General features: G+C 37.5%; 1 protein-coding gene across 1 annotated transcript; it reads left to right on the top strand.

Annotated features, from left to right (window-relative positions):
* Positions 1-926: 926 nt before the first annotated feature.
* On the top strand, positions 927-2,394 carry FSHB (follicle stimulating hormone subunit beta; the record flags this gene model as incomplete). The annotated part of the gene is made up of 2 exons (XM_081328948.1): positions 927-1,160; positions 2,158-2,394. 2 exons carry the CDS (start codon positions 927-929, stop codon positions 2,392-2,394), a joined length of 471 nt encoding a protein of 156 aa, XP_081185074.1.
* Between the last annotated feature and the right edge of the window lie 19,129 nt (positions 2,395-21,523).

A 21,523-nucleotide genomic window follows, 5' to 3' on the forward strand; every position in this document is an offset into this window, starting at 1 on the left:
CAGGATTTGATCATTCTTTCTGATTTTCTAGAAAGTCCAGCTTAAATATTTATACTAGCAAATAGAGGATTTAATAGCTGGATTTGGAAAGTAATAACATTCCATCCTAAAGCATCCTGGGGGAAAAGGAAAGACAACATCTGCATAGTTGCTAAAAACTACCAATGCTTGTAATTCATACAATTTTCACTTTTCTATTATTGTACAATATGTTCTTGCTTATTCAGCTTCATCCTTTTCTTCATATAGCCATTCTGTCTCAGAATTCTGCAGTCCCAGCACATATCACAAAGGCCACATTGGGGAAAGATACTCTAACTGCATTATTATCATTTTGCTAATAATAGCCCTGTTACAATATATAAAGAGGTCCTGTCATGTTTTCTCGCAGCCTTTTTTTTTACTGGTAATTTGCATGACAGAAATAATGTTCATGGTGTTCTTTTTACAAGGTTTGCCTTGGTGTCTGGTTCTAAGTTCATGCTCTTTCAGTAGGATTAAAAATAATGTCAGCTGTCTAATCCCCTGTAAATCCTTCAGGTGTCAGTTACTTCTGATTTTGTATAAAAAGGACATTGGAGTCTTTCTGCATTCAGCAACTAATTCCAGCAGCTAATTCCAGCAAGTCTAGGACAGGTACTTTTTCATTAGATTCTTAACTTATATTGTATAGCAAATGACAAACTCTTTATAAAAGTGTGTGCTTTTTAAAATTACTAATAATAATATTTTCTGCCTCATTTAATTGTTTTCTTTATTAAAAAATTCATCTTAGGAATAAAAAGGATGTTCATCTATTGCTATTTTTAATTATTCGGGTGTTAAATGATCTTCTCTTTCCTACATATAAGCACAGTACTGTATGGATTATTCTTGTCTAACTGTAATTCTAAAATAATTTTCCTGTTCAGACATGGTAATTGACTATGTCTAGAGATCTGTGGAAATGTGCATCCCTCTGTTTAAGTGTTCCTAAATTCTTGGATTTGAATTACAGGATGAAGGCAACCACTTTCTATGTTATCTTATTTTCCTGCTGGAAAATGATTCATTGTCATTCCTGTGAACTATCCAATATTACAATAGCTGTGGAGAAGGAAGAATGTGGCTTTTGTATTCTGGTGAATGCAACCTGGTGCTCTGGTTACTGCTTCACGAGGGTAAGGATCCAGGAAGGTCGGGGGCGGGGGGGCTAAAAAGAAGTAAAGTATTTCCGAAACACTTTAGGTACAAGCCATAATTCACAATTCTGACAAATATTTCAGTCAAGTTCAGAAACATAACTGCTGTAACTATCAAATGACAAGTGATATGATTTTAAGACACATGCAAAACTAGTCCCGTGTAAAATCCTTTTGAATAGATCTCTCCACAGAGCAATTCTATGCATTTTATTTGGAAAGAATGGCATTTCAAGCACGGACAAAATTGCCACTTCATATGTCAAACCTTAACTCAAGTTCCTGGAAATTATTTTCTTTAAATCAGTAGGGTTTAATGTTGAAATAAAAATTCTAACAGCCAAGAGGCTAGAGAGATATTCCTTGTTTGTATAGTTCTGAATGATGTGGCATTTTTAACAGGTCTCCTAGTGTAAGAATGCTTTTGGGCTCCTAACTCCTCATTGAAGATATATTTTATGAAACAGAAGATAAAAGTAATATTTATATATTTATCAGATGCAAATACAAATATATTTCTTATATGAGGCAAGTGATGGAGATCAGCAGTTTCCTGGATTCTGTTGACTTACTGGCATGAACTCCAAGGAAATGTAGACTCCACCTGGAATAAACAAATAAATAAATTATTGCTTTTTGGGGAAATACTTTTATTTCTCTTATTTTTGTCAGTATTTTAACTGTTGTTCAATTTCAGGAGATGCATGTTTTCCCGCATTGCAAATTGCATACCGCATTGTCTCCTAGATACAGAACTGTAGCAAACAGCCTTGTAACAAACATTTTTATTTATTGCAGACCCTAAAATGTGACTTAGATCTGATTTAACAAATTGTTAAATATTATGTTCCATAATATGATAAAGTTGCTTAATATTAGGTTTAGATCTGTTCCTAGCAATAACAACATGTTGGCATTTACTACTTCAGAAAGGCCATTTAAGTTTAACATTTCTTTTGTTTTCTCTTGCAATTAGGATCGAGTTAATATAATCCTTCCACAGAAACATGTCCAGAATGTCTGCACATTCACGTCAATTGTATATGAGACTGTAAAGATCCCAGGATGTGCTGGTCATGCGGAATCCTTTTATTCCTACCCAGTTGCGACAGGATGTCACTGCAACACCTGCGACACAGACATTACTGACTGTACCCGGAGAGGCTTGGAGCCAAATTATTGCTCCTATGGCCAGCATCGGATCATGGAGTGAGGCTTCATAATGCTCTTTGTAATGCTTGCTTTGTAAAAACATTGTCAACAAGAAAACTGTGTAAAGAATATATCAGAAACGATAAGGCATAAAGCCAGCCCATCCGCTTTTTATCCAAGTTGCATTCCTCTTCAATATCCTGGCCGGGGAACTTCAGTGTTATCTCTGATGCTGCAATGTTTAATGGCCTTTAAAGCTCACATCCTCCAAATTTATGCAGAACCATCTTTCCTCCAGCTCTGAATTTTTTTTTCTCCCGCTTCCATTATCAGCTGAGTATTCCCTTTATTTCTCTGTTGAATGTCAGTATTGCCATGTTTACTATACATTTCATGTTAGTCGCCTGCTTATTATTACTGTCTACATGAAGAACCTAGTCTACAGTTTTGTGATGAGCTCTGATTTCATTAGGATTCAGCTATATGTAATGTGTAGCAGGGCTTGGAAGTTTGTTTAGAGAGTAGATAGATTAGATTTACTGATTTCTAAGAAACTTGCAGTAGATCAGCAATTATTTAGCAATAGCAGCAACAAAGACTGCCACATAATGGCTTTCCTCCCTGAAATTGTTACTGTTGTATGAAGAAAGCATAGCATAACCACAGTAAATTTTGGGGTGGAACAATAGTTCTGATGCTCTGAACAAATCCCTGAATTTGTAATTCTTTTCTACTAAGCTTCTGTTTATTTTGGGCTTCTAGTCAAAAAGAAAAACACTAGCCAAACGTTGTTCACTGTTCCTATAGCTTAAATATTGTATTGTGAGTTTCTGTATATTGAAGACTGTATTTTTAGTATGGTGCCGCCCTCCAAAGACCTAGAATAGTAATGAAGTAGATTTTCAGACTAAGCGCAACTACCTGGTTAGGTAGTTGCATTAAGTTGTAAGAGGACTCGGTATGAAATTTTCAATTAAAAATGTCCATTGATTTGTTTCAGACACTTGGTCCATCCAAAATGGACCAAGCCTCATTTATATCCCATTCAATGTATGTTTAGAAATGTCTCTGTAAATAAATATTTCTTTGAAATAATAAACATTTTATTTTGTTGCACTTAACTGATGAGATTCTTGAAAAAAAATGTGAAAGCTAATGGCAAAACCTCCAATCATGCGTTTCTAAATCAATTTTCTCATGCTGTTGAATCTAACAAACAGTTTCTATAAGATCAAGGCATGTTCATCCCCAACTTGCCCCTTTCCTGTGTCTACTTTTGTATACTGAATGCCAACCTGTCATGACATAAATTGATATCTGATAGATCAGTCTCTTCTGCCTGGGACTCTGTATTCTTTTATGACTTTCTATAGAAAATCACAGAGAATGTATTCTTACGGTTGCAGATCGAAAATTCCTATGACATTCTAGGGATAAATTAATTATTTGGTTTTTTCCTCCCAAGGTCAGAAAAACGCTCCAGTCTTAAAAGAATGAAATCTGGTTTCATTACCTTGCCAATGTCTCTTACAAATACATCAGAAATGTGAAAAGGCAGGGATTTTTAAATTTAATTTTTGTATTAATGCAATTTAGAGTCTAAGCAACTATAAATGATTCTGGTCAGCTTACACCATACAAAAAGCAAAAAGAATAAAAATGAGGAAAAAGTACATGCATCCAGAAGACAAACTTTCTACAACAACATCAAGTCCAACAAGGCCCAAGCACCTTTCTGCACTAAGGCCTGGGAGAACAGCCACATTTACAATGATTTTCTGTCATCAGGATGGGAACTGTACAGCTCATAGGGATGGGGGGGAGGAGATGATGTACTTAGAGAAGGAACGTAGAGAAGGAACGTAGAGAAGGCATACTTCCTATGTCACGATAGACTATGTCATGTGATTAACGGGATCCAAAGCACATGCCTGATTTCACTGGACAAGCAGAAACATTTGGAAAAGGTGATCACTTAAATGACCCAAAGTATGCCAGGAAGGCCTTTATAAATGGTAACTAGCACTTTGAATTGTAAGTGCCCTGGTAGTACAGTGGTTAGAATGCAGTATTGCAGGCAAATTCTGCCACAGTCTGGAGCTTGATCCTGACCAGCTCACAGCTGACTCAGCCTACCATCCTTCTGAGGTCAGTAAAATGAGCACGCAGATTGCTGGGGGCAATATGCTGACATTACAAACCAACCAGAGAGTGCTATAAAGCACTGCTGGGTGATATATAAGTCTAAGTGCTAGTGCTACTCAGAAGTCAACCAATGCACTCATGAAGCAGTGAGGTCACATAGGCATATCATGGCTTGCTCATCATTGCCTGCACTGCTGTGTTTGGACCAGCTGTAATTTCCACATTGCAGTAATCCATTCATGAAGTGAGTAGGTTGTGAGTGATTCTCTGAAGAGCCTCCATATCCTGGAATAGGCACAATAGATGAATCTGTAGGAAGGCTATCTTGGCTGCAATTACCAGTGGCTCTTTGAGCAGCAACTGTGAATCAACACAGCCAACAACCAGACAGTGATTTCACTAAAGTCACTGACTGATAGTAATCTCGTCCAGTACAAATCAACAGTCGCAAGACAAAAATCAGATCCAAAATGCATCCACGGATAATGATCAGGCCTTCAGTGACTTGGAATAGGTCTACAATTACCCTGGTGGCCATGAATTTCTAAGATGCTCCAGGTTCAATGTTACCTGGTAAAAGGTTGAAATGCTCAAGGACTCAGAGCCATAAATGATGGAATCCAACAGGTTGTACAGGAATGACACAGTGCAGTAGGGAGAGTAATACAAAAGTAGTTATTCCAATATTCCCTAGAACCCATCTTCAATTACAGTAACTCACATCCAATTACCTGCAGTGCATAGTCTCCAAAAGCCTTCATTGACTCCCAGATAACAATAACCAATATATTCCACCATCCCTTAGACTCTCAGCTGATCCCAAGCCTGAAACCTGGACACACACATTTCTGATGGAGGAACTCATACAAGTTTACCTACAATCTGGTTATTCATGCCATGTCAGATTTTGAAATACGGTAAAAGTCAGTCAAAGTTCTATAGCCTTGTGCCATGCTTCCAATACAGAGGGGAAAAAATGTTGATTCCAAAAATTAAAATATCTTCTTTCCATTGTTTATAATGGAAAATAAATAAACACATAAAATGTAGCTTTTCTATGAATATTTACCTCCCCCAAAAAAAGAAAAAGAACAATGTATAATACTAAATAAATAACAGTATATAAAGAGCAAATACTGCAAGAAAATATATATATATATATGCACATGAAAAAGAAGCTACAAAACAGTTGACAAACTTAAGGATTGCAACTGCATTGTATAGTCAAAAGGAGGCCAAAACGAAAGACATTTTTGCAAAATATGTGCATATATTTATATGTAGAAATGCACATTTGAAAATAATTGTGTGGTGTTAATTTGATGTTAAATTAAAGAAATGCCATGCATAACATCACAAAGGGGATTATAGTCCATATGACCTGAATACATGTTCTGTGTGCTGTCCTGGTGTACACTGGGTAGCTAACACAGTAGCAGACCACTTGATCTGAATGCAAATGTCCTAGATTCAATCTTTGCTGTTTCCATATAAAGCTGGAAATGTTCTGCTCCATACGTATTAAGCTGATGTAGAGCAGAAAAGAGAACAAGAAATGCATGGTTTCATGCAATGGTTTGCTATGCACTTATGTTCCTAACTGCTGCTCTGCAATGCCTTTGCTCTGCTTTCCCAATTCATATGTATCTGAACTGGCCATGGATTGAACAACTTTTGGTCAAAGGACTGTCCTTCTATTTGAAAATGCAAGGATTTTATATTGTAATTCTTATGAATAAAATTAATTTTAAAAAATGATGTTTGTTGTGATCAGGTACCCATCAACGTATTCCTGTTAATGTTATTTCTTCCTGTTTACAACCCCGTTCCGTTCCCCCGAAAAGCATAGCTCACTTGTGAATGGCAATCAAAAGAGCAGGTTCCAGGGATTCCACTAAAGAAAGGAGTGGCACTTTCCATTGTTACTCCAGAACACGGGGAGAGACTGACAGAACCACCCATTTTATTTGCTTCTGGAAAGAAACCAAAAATATATCCACAGTGGAGAACTTAATCAGTTATTTGACCCAGCATGGTAATGCTATTGTAAGACGTAATAACATTAACTACACTTCCAGGGTAACTATCTTCCAGTCTTACATATGACATCACCTGCCAGCAATGTGCCTCCACTCCCTTCCTCATTATTTAATTTTTGTCCCACGATATACGTATTCAAGAGGAGGTGGGTGTGTAAAGTATTAACTATTACACATGTTCCTTTCTGAGAGCTTGGCTGTCATTAGGTTATCCAATTCAGTCTGTTGTCTGTGGGTGTTTCATCTTCTTTTTCATTTCTTGTCCAGGCAACTTGGCCTTGATTTTATAGCTGGCTTAGCCAATGATGATTAATGCTCTCCAGACACCTGGATGAGAACTTCCTGTATCAGTCATAACATGCCTAATTAAATTGTTGGCTTAATCCTAACCTTCTTCAATACAGAGAATTCCACATCAGACAACCTTCATTTGATTCTCCTTCCCACGTTGCAAGAATGGATGGGATTAGTATTTTTTTTAAATAGTGAAAGGTGAGCTTCCATCTGCTCAGTTCTGAACTACCAGTTTATTCACAAGGTCTTATTACAAACAGTTGGGGGAAACCTATTTTCTTATCATTCTATTCCCATTGCCTCAGATACTGCAATGATATATTTTGCCCTTTTCCATAATGCATCTTATGCATAAAAGGTACCCACAAAATTCACAAGATTTCCACAAATTACCATCAATAAGAGGTGTTACAAAGATAATCCAATAAAAGATTGTTGGGGGGGAGGAAAGAAGTAAATAAATGGAAGGTTAGATTGCAGAAGTTTTCCTCTTCTGCAGTAGCATACTACATCCTTTGGGCAAGCTGTTTAAAGACATTTTCTAAAAGGTTTTCTTTTTTAACTTCAAATTCTAAAGAAAACTCGGAAAGGACAAAGGTCACTAGCCAAATAATGGCATATGTGCAAAGGATCCAAGATTTATATTATGATATTTTGAGTACAGACTAGAAAAGAATTATATCTGAGTTCCAATGTGGATTACTGACTACGTGGATCAAGGGTATGATTGCTTGTTATGGTTGTGATGTTTCTAGTTCTGTTATTCATAATAATCAAATGATACCAAAAGTATGTATGTCCATTAAATTAAGGGAAGCATGTACTGCATAGAATGCCCCAGATTAAATCTTGGCATCCCTGGTTTAGAAAGGGATCAAGTAGCAAAGAATGAGAAAAATCTGCCTGAATTTGTAGAAAATTATAGCAAGTCAAAGTAGAAACCTTGGTATAAAATGTCCAGAATAATCTGACTTGGTACAAGGGCTGTTCCTATTTTCTAAAGTATTTGAAGCCTTGAAATGGCAAAGCAGGGCAGTCTGGGATAATGATATAAAAAAATTATAAAAAGATTTCACGTGACATTTTTGATTACTTATAATTGGATCATAACTAGTAACAGTTTTGGAGAACAGGATGAAATTACACCAAAATTCTTCAGCCTGGTCCATCACAACTATTATTTCCCATTTCATTGATTATTGTGGGTATATCTGGAATGGTATGCTCTAATAAAGTGCTGAAAAAGTATTAATGGTCCAAAACAGATTCTTAAAGTATATTAATGGGGTATAACTGAATGAAGACATAAGTAATGTCCTGGATATCCCAAAAGATTGTTAAATTGGAATTTTATTTCTTCTGCATACTCAATTTAGAATATTCATGAACTATATAAAGCAAAATTCCTGGGAGTAGAAGCACTAGCAAATGACTGGCATCTTGACTGTAATAGCAAATAACAAAGTAATGTTTAGTATTAAGGATGCTGAAAGCAAAGTGCGTGATCTAATAAATCAACAAGTTGCTAATTTTGATACTCACTTTTATTACATTGAGTCAAAGGTTACTCAGGATTAAATTAATCATTTTTAAATAGTACAGCTGCTCCAAAGAGAACATATAATAAAGCCTTTTTTCTAGCTGTGATTTTACTTCCAGATAATATTTCATAATACTATCATAACAATATTTTATATATGTGTATGTGTATGTGTATATGTATATGTATATGTATATGAATATGTATAGTGACAGATTTTATTTTCCTGGGCTCCAAGATCACTGCAGATGGGGACTGTAGCCAAGAAATTAAAAGACGCTTGCAGATATCACCCTGTCAACAAAGGTGTGTATAGTCAAGGCTATGGTCTTCCCAGTTGCAATGTATGGAAGTGAAAGTTGGACCATAAAAAAGGCTGAGCGCCAAAGAATTGAGGCCTTTGAGCTATGGTGCTGGAGAAGACTCCTGCGAGTCCCTTGGACTGCAAGGCGATCAAACCGGTCAGTCCTAGAGGAGATCAACCCTGACTGCTCTTTAGAAGGCCAGATCCTGAAGCTAAAACTCAAATACTTTGGCCACCTAATGAGAAGGAAGGACTCATTGGAGAAGAGCCTAATGCTGGGAAAGATTGAGGGCAATAGAAGAAGGGGACGACAGAGAATGAGGTGGCTGGATGGAGTCACTGAAGCAGTAGGCGTGCGCTTAAATGGACTCCAGAAGATGGTAGAGGACAGGAAGGCCTGGAGGAACGTTGTCCATAGGGTCGCGATGGGTCGGACACGACTTCACAGCTAACAACAATGTATATGTATATGTATATGTATATGTATATGTATATGTATATGTATATGTATATGTATATGTATATGTATATGTATATGTATATGTATATGTATATGTATATGTATATAAATGTATATAAATGTATACATTTATATGTATATAAATGTATATAAATGTAATAAAATAAATAAATAAATATGTATATGTATATGTATATGTATATGTATATGTATATAAATGTATATAAATGTAATAAAATAAATAAATAAATATGTATATGTATATGTATATGTATATGTATATGTATATGTATATGTATATGTATATGTATATGTATATGTATATGCCCCTGACCTACGTTCATTCCGCCGAGACCTGAAGACTTGGCTCTTTGAGCTCTCTGGCCCAGGCTGAGAATTTTAACTGGGGTTTTATTTTCAGGGATAATTTAATCTTTTATTTGTCTTTTAAGTTTCTTTTTGTATTGGTGTGATTTTAAAATGCCCTGTAAACCGCCCTGAGTCCTTCAGGAAAGGGCAGTATATAAATCTAATAAAATAAATAAATAAATGTATATGTATATGTATATGTATAAATCTGGTGGAAAAATGAAGCAGGCAATGGTGGTTTCATCAGATACAGAGAATTCCTACTACTTTTTATCTTTTATTTCTGTACTCTTATCTTTTTCTATATCTTTTCCTTGTTTTCTTTATTCTGCATTAGTGTTTGTTGCTTTTTAATCTTCTCTTTAAAATATTTGTTTGTTTGTTTGTTTGTTTATCAAATTTATCAGCTCACACGGGGTATCTCTGGATGGCTTACACTATTAAAAATCCACAACATAAAACCCATAAAACCCCACCTACCACCCCTCTTAATTATGCATTTATTACAACAGCTGAGGCCTTTATCTGAAAGTGCAGAATTGTCTCAAGGGAACAGAAGTGAAAGAAGGAGATTGATTTCCCACAGGGAATCTGCCATTACAATCAGGAAGTAAATGTGGTAGTACAATACTTTCTCAGACCTTCACACATTTCTAGACAAAGATTAAGATTCTTCAAATTCTATTTAAGGAAAGAGTAATTCAGAAGGGAAATCTTAAAGCGCAAGTACTGAATTTTCAGACAGAAATAAAGAAGAACAAAGCTCTCTCTCTCTCGCTCTCTCTCTCTCTCTCTCTCACACACACACACACACACAAACATCTTAAAGTAAAAAGTATAATGTTAAAGAACTGGAGAAGACATATATTCTGAGAGATTGTCATAGTCGTATGTTACAGAATTCCAAAAAAACCAGCCCAAATCAGCAAATGTCATTAATAATTAGTTTCTTACAGAATACGTTGTTGGTGCACAAGAGGGATTTGCCAAGGCCTTCTTAGCCAAAGCTGTCACCTGCTTCTCAAGAAAGAACCAAAACATCAGGCAAACCCTCAGATTGCAGACCAGTTCTGACTGATGCTATGCATCCCTGTCCAAAACTAAAGATCCAGGATGCAGAGATTCTAAAACTCACATCCTCTCAGATGGGCTAGAGTTGAGCTTCATCCTGTTTTTCCCCATTTTCCAAAGACTGAGACAGAACTTTGATGGATTCACATGGGCAACCAGGGACTCCGATACACCGTAGGTACCATTACCAGTCTGCTGATACTAAACCCTATTTCATAAAATCATACAAACCTATCTCTAGGGAATATTTATAAAGCCAACAAGAATAATACATGAGTGGCCACCTTTGAGTCTCATAGCTCTAAGGATTTATTTGTGATTTTTTTTATCTTTTTAGTTCCTTTCAAAGACTTTTTTATTTTTTTTATTTTATTTTAATTCCATTTATATCCCGCCCTTCTCCGAAGACTCAGGGCGGCTTACAAGCTTAGCAGTAGCCTTCATTCTATGTATATGCCTGCTTATTAGGGCTTTCACACACACCCCCAAGCGGCATTATTACAAAGTCAGCTTAATTGCCCCCAACAATCTGGGTCCTCATTTTACCTACCTCGGGAGGATGGAAGGCTGAGTCAACCTTGAGCCTGGTGGGATTCGAACCTGCACTAATTGCAGGCAGCTGGTGTTACTTAAGGAGGCATTAGCCCACTGCTCCACCAAGGCTCCACCAAGACTTGAGTTACCAATAAAGTAATAAAGGCAGGATAAAAATCTAATAAATAAATATGTGTGTTCTTAATATCTTTTCATTGCTGATTTTACTTTGGATTTATTTTTAAGCTATTGGTTAATATTGGTTAATCACTAGGACTGATGATGTTACCTAGTTAGGGTAATGAAACATTTGCAAGAAATCAAGCAAGCTCAAAGAGCACCAAGGACGCTGAAGCTTTTGGTTGTTTGGTTCCTTGGTTATTTGGGGGTGGGTGGGGATTGAGAGAATTACATCACTATGATTTTACATTTTATTGTTGATACTTTTGAGACTTTCTCAGACAGCTACAGGTATTGAGTGGCATAAAAATGAATGAATAAACATTTGATCATGCAGCTAGGAGTTATTTTCAACTATTTATACATCAGAATTTAGATAGGAACGTGAAAAGTCCTTTTTAAAAGGCTTTTATCTGAGCAATCAAAATTCTCAAATCAGTTTCAAAATCCTTATATTTCAAAATTAACTATATATTCTTTTAAAAAACCCCTTTAAATTAACTTAAACATGAAAGACATTACAACATAGATTAAATATGTTTTACCCCTCTCATTTTAATCTCACCTGTGAAAAAGAGTGGACATTTTTTGGGCATTCAATGCATTTGAAGAAAAAAAAATTGTATGCCAAGGATTTTATTCTAATGAGTTTGTTTTGTATAACTTGCTGTCAAAATCACTGAACTTCACTCATCTTCCTTATTTCTTTTAGCAATTCAGAGAGCAGAAGACTGTCTTTTGAAAGGAATAGTGTGTTTACATCTCTATTATATCACCAGATACTTAACTGGCTGGCAGTTTCAGAAGGCAATGCATATAGAGAAGAAAAATTGCTCAATTATATCTCCAGCCAAGCATAGAAACCATCCTATTGTGTTCCACTCGCCCACCGATTATAGCTGATTAGAGAGATATAGCATTTGGGCAAACCTTCAATACAATAAACTCTGTAAGAATGTAATTAACTTCAGGAACTGATTTAGAGATGTAGGAGTCAAAAATATTAACATTCAAGAATGATTTGATCCTGAAATATATGTAACATTTTAATAATTTAAGCTGCAATCAAAAACATATCTGGAAGTAAATTTTGTTTACTTCAGTGGAACTATGAAGTACAAATTTATATGTGATTCCATTATGAGACATTACTAGCATTTATATCAAGTGAGTCCAAGCCCACAAAAGAACTGGTTGAGATCAACTTACAAGAGAAATATTGTTGAAGTCAGCATGACAAAGAAACAGAATCACTGTGAGGGAAGGACTCCAGTGAGTCCTTCCTTCTCATTAGGTGGCCAAAGTATTTGAGTTTCAACTTCAGGATCTGGCCTTCTAAAGAGCAGTCAGCACTGATCTCCTCTAGGACTGACCGGTTTGAACGTCTTGCAGTCCAAGGGACTCACAGGAGTCTTCTCCAGCACCATAGTTCAAAGGCCTCAATTCTTTGGCGCTCAGCCTTTCTTATGGTCCAACTTTCACAGCTATACTTTGCAACTGGGAAAACCATGGCCTTGTCTATACAGACTTTTGTTGGCAGGGTGATGTCTCTGTTTTATAGTATGCTGTCTACATTTGCCATAGATTTCCTCCCCAGGAGCAAGCGTCTTTTAATTTCTTGTTAATTTCAGTCCCCATCTGCGGTGATCTTGCAGCCCAGGAAAATAAAATATGTCACTACCTCCATTTCTTCTCCATTTTTTGCCAGGAACTGAGAGGACCGGATGCCATGATCTTGGTTTTCTTAACCCTAATCCTAAGGAGGATACCTTTCTTTATATATAATTGTTTTTATTAAAGAACTTGTTTGCAAAGTTAAAAGATAAACATGAAAAAATGTAGAAGAAAAATAGGAAAGAAAGAAAAAAGAAAAAAAGCATTGAAAACAATAGCATAAGAAAAAAAGAAGGAAAAAGTTAAATAACAACTTCCAATCTTTTTTATAGCACTTGTAAATACATTTGGCCCCTTCATGGATTACTGCCTTGTCGTGGCGAAGGGGCTTGTGTAATTCAATGAAGCTATGAGCTATGCTGTGCAGGGCCACCCAAGACAGACAGGTCATAGCAGAAAGTTCTGACAAAACGTGATCCACTGGAGAAGGAAATGGCAACCCACTCCAGTATCTTTGCCATGAAAACCCCATGGACAGTACCAAAAGGCAAAACGATATGACATTGGAAGATGAGCCCCTCAGGTTGGAAAGCGTCCAATATGCTACTGGGGAAGAGCAGAGGGCTAGTACTAGTAGCACCAGAAAGAATGAAGCGACTGGGCCAAAGCCGAAAGGACGCTCAGCTGTGGATATATCTGGTGGTGAAAGGAAAGTCCGATGCTGTAAAGATTTTTTCTCCATAGGAACCTGAAATGTAAGATCCATGAATCAAGGCAAGCTGGACGTGATCAAACAAGAGATGACAAGACGGAACATTGACATCTTAGGAATCAGCAAACTAAAATGGACAGGAATGGGTGAATTTAATTCAGATGACCATCAGGTATACTACTGCGGGCAAGAATCCCTCAGAAGAAATGGAGTAGCCTTCATAGTCAATAAAAGAGTAGGAAAATCAATACTGGGAAAATCAATACTCAAAATGACAGAATGATCTCAGTTCGAATCCAAGGCAAACCATTCAATATCACAGTAGTGCAAGTCTATGCCCCAACCACCAGTGCTGAAGAGGATGAAATTGACGGGTTCTATGAAGCCCTACACCACCTTATAGAACTAACACAAAAAAATGATGTCCTTATCATCATGGGGGATTGGAATGCTAAAGTAGGAAGCCAAAAGATAACTGGAATAACAGGTAAGTTTGGCCTTGGAGTACAAAATGAAGCAGGGCACAAGCTGATAGAATTTTGTCAAGAGAATAAGATGGTCATAGCAAACACTCTTTTCCAACAACCCAAGAGACGTCTCTACACATGGACATCACCAGACGGTCAACACAGAAATCAGATTGACTATGTGCTCTGCAGCCAAAGATGGAGAAGCTCTATACAGTCAGTAAAAACAAGACCAGGAGCTGACTGTGGCTCAGACCATGAGCTTCTCATTGCAAAGTTTAGACTTAAACTGAAGAAAGTAGGAAAAAGCACTAAGCCACTCAGGTATGAATTAAATCATATCCCTGTTGAACATACAGTAGAGGTGACAAATAGATTTAAAGAATTAGATCTGATAAACAGAGTACCTGAAGAACTATGGATGGAGGTTTGCAACATTGTACAAGAGGTAGCAACTAAAACCATCCCAAAGAAAAAGAAATGCAAGAAAGCAAAATGGCTGTCTGAGGAAGCTTTGCAAATAGCTGAGGAAAGGAGGGAAGTGAAAGGCAAGGGAGAAAAAGAAAGATACGCCCAGTTGAATGCAGAATTCCAGAGAATAGCTAGAATAGATAATTAAATGAACAGTGCAAAGAAATAGAAGAAAACAATAGAATAGGGAGGACCAGAGATCTTTTCAAGAAAATTGGAGAGATGAAGGGAACGTTTCATGCAAAAATGGGCATGATAAAGGACCAGAATGGCAGGGACCTAACAGAGGCAGAAGAGATTAAGAAGAGGTGGCAAAATTACACAGACGAACTGTACAAGAATGAGCTTAATGTCCCTGATAACCACGATGAGGTGGTCACTGACCTCGAGCCAGATATCCTAGAATGTGAAGTGAAATGGGCCTTAGAAAAACTGAGTAACAACAAAGCTAGTGAAGGTGACAGTATTCCAGCTGAGCTATTCAAAATCTTAAAAGACGATGCAGTAAAAGTGCTACATTCAATTTGCCAGCAAATTTGGAAAACTCAACAGTGGCCACAGGATTGGAAAAGATCAGTTTTCATTCCAATTCCAAAGAAAGACAGTGCCAAAGAATGTTCATACTATTGCACTCATTGCACTCATTTCACACGCTAGTAAAGTTATGCTTAAAATCCTACAAGCTAGACTCCAGCAGTATGTGGATTGAGAACTACCAGAAGTACAGGCAGGATTCTGAAGAGGCAGTGGAACTAGAGATCAAATTGCCAACATACGCTGGATCATGGAGAAAGCTAGTGACTTCCAGAAAAACATCTACTTCTGCTTCATTGACTATGCTAAAAACTTTGATTGTGTGGATCATAACAAACTGTGGTAAGTTCTTAAAGAGATTGGAGTACCAGACCATCTTATTTGTCTCTTGAGAAACCTATATGTCAGTCAAGAAGCAACATTGACAACTGGACATGGAACCACTGATTGGTTCAAAATTGGGAAAGGAGCCCAGCAAGGCTGTATACTGTCGCCCTGCCTATTTAACTTATATATAGAGCACACATCATGAGAAAGGCAGGGCTAGATGAATCAAAAGTTGGAATTAAGATTTCCAGGAAAAATATCAACAACCTAAGATATGCAGATGATACCACTCTAATGGTAGAAAGTGAAAAAGAACTAAAGAGCCTCTTGTTGCGAGTCAAGAAGGAGAGTGCAAAAGTTGGGTTGAAACTTAACATTAAGAAAACCAAGTTCATGGCATCTGGCCCTCTCAATTCCTGGCAAATAGATGGGGAAGAAATGGAGGTAGTGACAGATTTTATTTTCCTGGGCTCCAAGATCACTGCAGATGGGGACTGTAGCCAAGAAATTAAAAGAAGCTTGCACCTGGGGAGGAAAGCAATGGGAAATCTAGACAGCACACTAAAAAGCAGAGACATCACCCTGCCAACAAAAGTGCGTATAGTCAAGGCTATGGTCTTCCCAGTTGCAATGTATGGCAGTGAAAGTTGGACCATAAGAAAGGCTGAGCGCCAAAGAATTGAGGCCTTTAAACTATGGTGCTGGAGAAGACTCCTGTGAGTCCCTTGGACTGCAAGGCGATCAAACCGGTCAGTCCTAGAGGAGATCAACCCTGACTGCTCTTTAGAAGGCCAGATCCTGAAGTTGAAACTCAAATACTTTGGCCACCTAAAGAGAAGGAAGGACTCACTGGAGAAGAGCCTAATGCTGGGAAAGATTGAGGGTAATAGAGGAAGGGGACGACAGAGAATGAGGTGGCTGGATGGAGTCACTGAAGCAGTAGGCATGAGCTTAAATGGACTCCAGAAGATGCTAGAGGACAGGAAGGCTTGGAGGAACGTTGTCCATGGGGTTACTATGGATTGGACATGACTTCACAGCTAACAACAACAGATACATTTGGTACCAATTCCTCCTTTCAAAATTACATAACAGTGTTTCCTTTTTCCCATAGGCAGCTCTTTCAAATTCAGAAATCCAGAAATCACCAGTTCATTTTTATACATTTTCAGCAAAAAGTGCATGCAAATTATCCAATATTTTATCAATGTAGTTGCTATTACTTTCCTTATCACAAGTCAATTAAATCATTTATTTAAGTTATATAACCATCTTATATAATATATACAACTATCTTTACCATCTTACCAACTCCTCTATTGTGGATCTTTCTGTATTTTTCCATCTTGTGTATATATCAGTCTCTAGCCCCAAAGATGACACAGCAAGATACAATCAAATCCAATATTATCTTTGCTTGTACCTAATGGACAGAATCTTGCCAAACTAAAGTTATGACTTCCTACATACATCCTGAGAGATTCTAGGGTGTGGCTATCCAAAACCTCTTTGCCTCTTCCCCTTCAGTTCAGGGCTGCACAGTCTCCTAATCCAGACCTATTTCTGGGAAAGCTCTGTGTTTCTCCAGGTACATGTTCCATCATATCACTCATATCATTTTACTGCAGTTATTATATAGAAAACCCATCATCCATTAAAAGGTAATGTTAAAGGTTCCCCCGCACATGCGTGCTAGTCGTTTCCAACTCTAGGGGCCAGTGCTCATCTCCGTTTCAAAGCCGAAGAGCCAGCACTTGTCCGAGGACGTCTCCATGGTCATGTGGCCGGCATGACTGGACGCCAAAGGTGCACGGAACGCTGTTACCTTCCCACCATAGTGGTCCCTATTTTTCTACTTGCATTTTTACGTGCTTTCAAACTGCTAGGTTGGCAGAAGCTGGGACGAGTAACAGGCGCTCATTCTGTTATGCGGCACTCGGGATTCAACCCGCCAAACTGCTGACCTTCTGATCGACAAGCTCAGCGTCCTAACCCACTGAGCCACCGCGTCCCTCCATCATCCATTAGTATACACTAATTGACTATCCATAAATCCTAGTAAGAAAATATATATGTATTACAAGTCTACCATGCATGGCAAATTGTCCATGTTTTCACATTTCCACCAACATTTAGAAATATTGTTATACATCTTAGATAATTCCTCTGGTGACATATACCGATGGTACATCATTTTATAAAAATTCTCTCTTATGTTATAAGACAATGTGAATTTCAGAACTTTTAAGCACATTTTCCCTATTGATCTATCTGTGTATTATAACCAAATCACATTTTATGATGCTTTCTTTAACTCGTTCTTCTTCCATTTTCAATCTCAACCCAAGATTGCACATTTTAGAAATTACATGTTCATTATTTGTACATAATTCCGTTTCAAATTCTGTTAAGAGAATACCTTTCAAGTCTTATATAATTTCTTTTAATCAAGATAAAATTGTTATTTAGGGATTATCCAGCAGGGACCAGCATGCAATTGAAATCTTTTCATTAAAAAGTAAATATTTCAGAGCCATTATGGAGCTTATGAACACACACATCCTTGTAAAATAGGATTCAAGATTATTGAAGGACAACACAATGAAAGCAGATCAGTGATAATTACTAAAAACATTTATTGCTACTAAATGTAGCAATAATGGGGGAGGGAAAAATGTAAAAATGTATCCCTGTAAAAATGTAGCAATCGCTGGGTAATTATCCTTTAAGAGTACTGAGGCAATAGCAATGAACAGACCTGGAATTTAATGTTGAGACACCACACAATGGTTTCTTATGATTTACCAGTTGTTGTTTGTAACTTATGATTAATGATTGTAACTATGATTATGATCTATGACCCATTACTTGCAGTTTATATGTACACTGTGAGCTTATGCGCCGGAGATAAATTCCTTGTGTGTCCAATCACACTTGGCCAATAAACAATTCTGTTCTGTTCTATTATTTTTTTAAAAAAATGGAGTGGATCCAATATATGGATACAGAAGCAGGGAGAGAATATGAGTTCTGGAGAAGCAGGAGAAAGGAGAAATGCATATATTTTCAGCACTGGAATAACAAAGAAAAAGAACAAAGGATAGACAGCAAAGCCAGACTTTCTATAAAGATAAATCAGTAGTAGATCAGATGATAGGGGTGTGGGGGGGAGGAGAACTGGTATCTTTCATTGCATGGATCTGGTTTTTGAAAATTAGTAGTAAACACAACTTCTAAAAGTTTGTGAAAGGGAAAAGAAGCCGGCCTCTATCCATAGCTTTTTCCTGATATTTTGAGGCTGGCTGGTCAGCTAAGCATGCTTCTCGGCTTCCTTACCCCATAGTCCTCCTGGAGCTAAGGCTATAGGTCATTTATTTGAGAGAGTGCTGCTTGTATTCAGCTCCATTGTCTGTAAACCCAGCTAATCAGACAAAGTCAGTCAGTTTTCCTAGGCCAGGGATAGGCAACCTTGGCTCTTTTATGACTCGTGGACTTCAACTCCCAGAATTCCTGAGCCAGCCATGCTGGCTCAGGAATTCTGGGAGTTGAAGTCCACGAGTCATAAAAGAGCCAAGGTTGCCTACCCCTGCACTAGGCCATGACACCTTATTTAGCAGACAGTGTTTCTGGGACCCAGAAAGCTATCTTTCTCAGATCTAAGGAGTGACATACTAAAGCGGTCATGCTTAGTTTCTAAAAGGGTCAGCAACATCTTTGTGATTATCACTGCAGTTTCAGCCCATTTGTTCTCTTAAGGAGGCCTGTCCTCAGGGTCTCAATTCCTTGGAGAAGGAATTGAGGAACTTGATATCTATCAGCAGCATCTGCAAAAGGGAGGCTGGAGTTAAAAAAAAGTCAAGATGGCAGAAAAATTCCACGACTGATGTTCTGCCTCTTTTGTTTCTGCATTTGATATCAAACTCATGTAAAAAGTAGTGGGGCTTCAGCCACTTGGTTGTGACTACAATCTTGATTTTTGACACAAATACACACACACAAACACACGCTCACCATTACATATCCTGATTTTTTTTAAAAAAATGTTTAATAGTGAAATTAAAAAAAAACAACACCCCTACAGCACCTACAAGGAAAAGGGTGACTATAAAGAAAGAAGCAGATCCATTATAGTGATTAAAATAGAACAATTAACAGAAAGATCCATAAAGATCCATATAATATGTATTGATAGTAATATATCATTCAACCCTTAATCTTATCATTAAATGTAGACTAAACAGAAACATTGCTTCACCTTCTCATTCAAATATACTGTAATGCCCTTCCTTTTTCAAACATTCTTTCCGGGATCCTATAACTGCAAAATCATCTTTTAAAAATGATATAAAATATATTTTTCATTTTTAAACTCCTGGATCCACTGATTCTTCAAAATTAGACGTTTCAATTCCTCAATCCACAATTGAGACAGGTATAACTAATGCTATCTGTTACTACTTCTAATGGTCTATAGCATGGAGGTTTGGAAATACACAGGTTACACATTTGGAAATACTGGGTTTGGAGAGGCTGACTCGGATTTATTGGTTTGCCAAGACCTATAGTAGAAGTTATGGAATTTGGCCCTGCAATTTAAGGATAAAAGGGTTGAAAACACCACAGATGAGTTTTCTTTAAATAATTCAATCTAGCAGATGGCTGAATCACTAAAAATTCACAAACAATTTCAAGGTTAGGATGGTGTCAGCTAGGTTTTCTATCATATTGCTGCAGGTTATCAAGCAATGATGTTAATAACATACAATCTGCTGGCTGATAAGCCAGGCATTATGTATCCTGAGAATGAAGGGAAAAGCAGATCTCTTCTTGAGCACTGTCAGCTTCACTACCCCAAAATGAGATAAAAATTGATCAAACGACTTGCTCAAGGCTGTACAATGTCTTCAGAGATTAGAATTCCAAAGTATGTGTGTGTGGTTATGTATTTAACATCAATTGCAAGGTAACATTGAAAGAACATTTTGGCCCTTTATTCCAATTGACACCAATTCCCCATTATATTTTCCTTAGTGGGCATTAAGCCTTGAATAAAGTGAAGTCTCTTTCATGTCAGTCTCAACTTCTGGTGATGTATCTATGGAGATTCTCAGTCATCCTGGTCATGGTTGTCCCAAAAGTGCTTTTTTGTTTTTCCTTGAAGACATTTTGCTTATCCAATAAGCTTCCTCAATTCTGACAGAATGGGGAGAATGGAAGGATTTATATTCCTTGAAAGTCATCTGGTTATTAGCCCTCTGAAGGTGATGACATGGACATTTCCCCCCCTATTCCTTGGCAGCCATAAGGAAGTGATTTTTCACTCCTTCTTCCATTTTTCTTAAACTTCCCAAAGTAATTCAGTCTCTTGGGTTTCCTGACAGTTTCATACCAATTATCTTCTGACAATTTAGCTTCTCAAGGTGAGACAAGGTCAGGTAGATGCTGCTATCAGGCTTCTTATAAGTAATAATAATAATAATAAGTTGGAAGGGACCTTGGAGGTCATCTAGTCCAACCCCCTGCTCAGGCAGGAAACCCTATACCATTTCAGGCAAATGGCTGTCCAGTCTCTTCTTAAAAACTTCCAGTGTTGGAGCATTCACCACTTCTGGAGGCAGGTTGTTCCACTGGTTAATTGTTCTAACTGTCAGGACGTTTCTCCTTAGTTCTAGGTTGCTTCTCTCCTTGACTAGTTTCCATCCATTGCTTCTTGTCCTGCTTTCAGGTGCTTTGGGGAATAGCTTGGCTCCCTCTTCTTTGCAGAGCTCCTGAGATATTGGAACACTGCTATCATGTCACCCCTCACCCTTCTCTTCGTTAAACTACACATACCCAATTCCAGCAACAATTCCCTATATGTTTTAGCCTCCAGTCCCCCAATCATCTTTGTAAGGGAGATTCTTCTGGGAGCAGAGGATGATGGTGAAATGAACCAGAGACTCCAGTTCTGATTCTGTGTTTTTGACCCCAGCAACCCAGACCTACTGCAGATTTTCTCCCCAATGCTATTCACAAGGTGGGCAATAAACTTTAATTACAGGGAGCTGACTGAGGATCTTAAATAGTAATGAGAGATCCTTCCTCAAGACCCACAGAGCAAAAATAAGCATTGTTTGCTTCTCTATTAGT

The sequence above is a fragment of the Vipera berus genome, assembly GCF_964194415.1.
Source record: "Vipera berus genome assembly, chromosome: 1".
NCBI classification, from domain to species: domain Eukaryota; kingdom Metazoa; phylum Chordata; class Lepidosauria; order Squamata; family Viperidae; genus Vipera; species Vipera berus.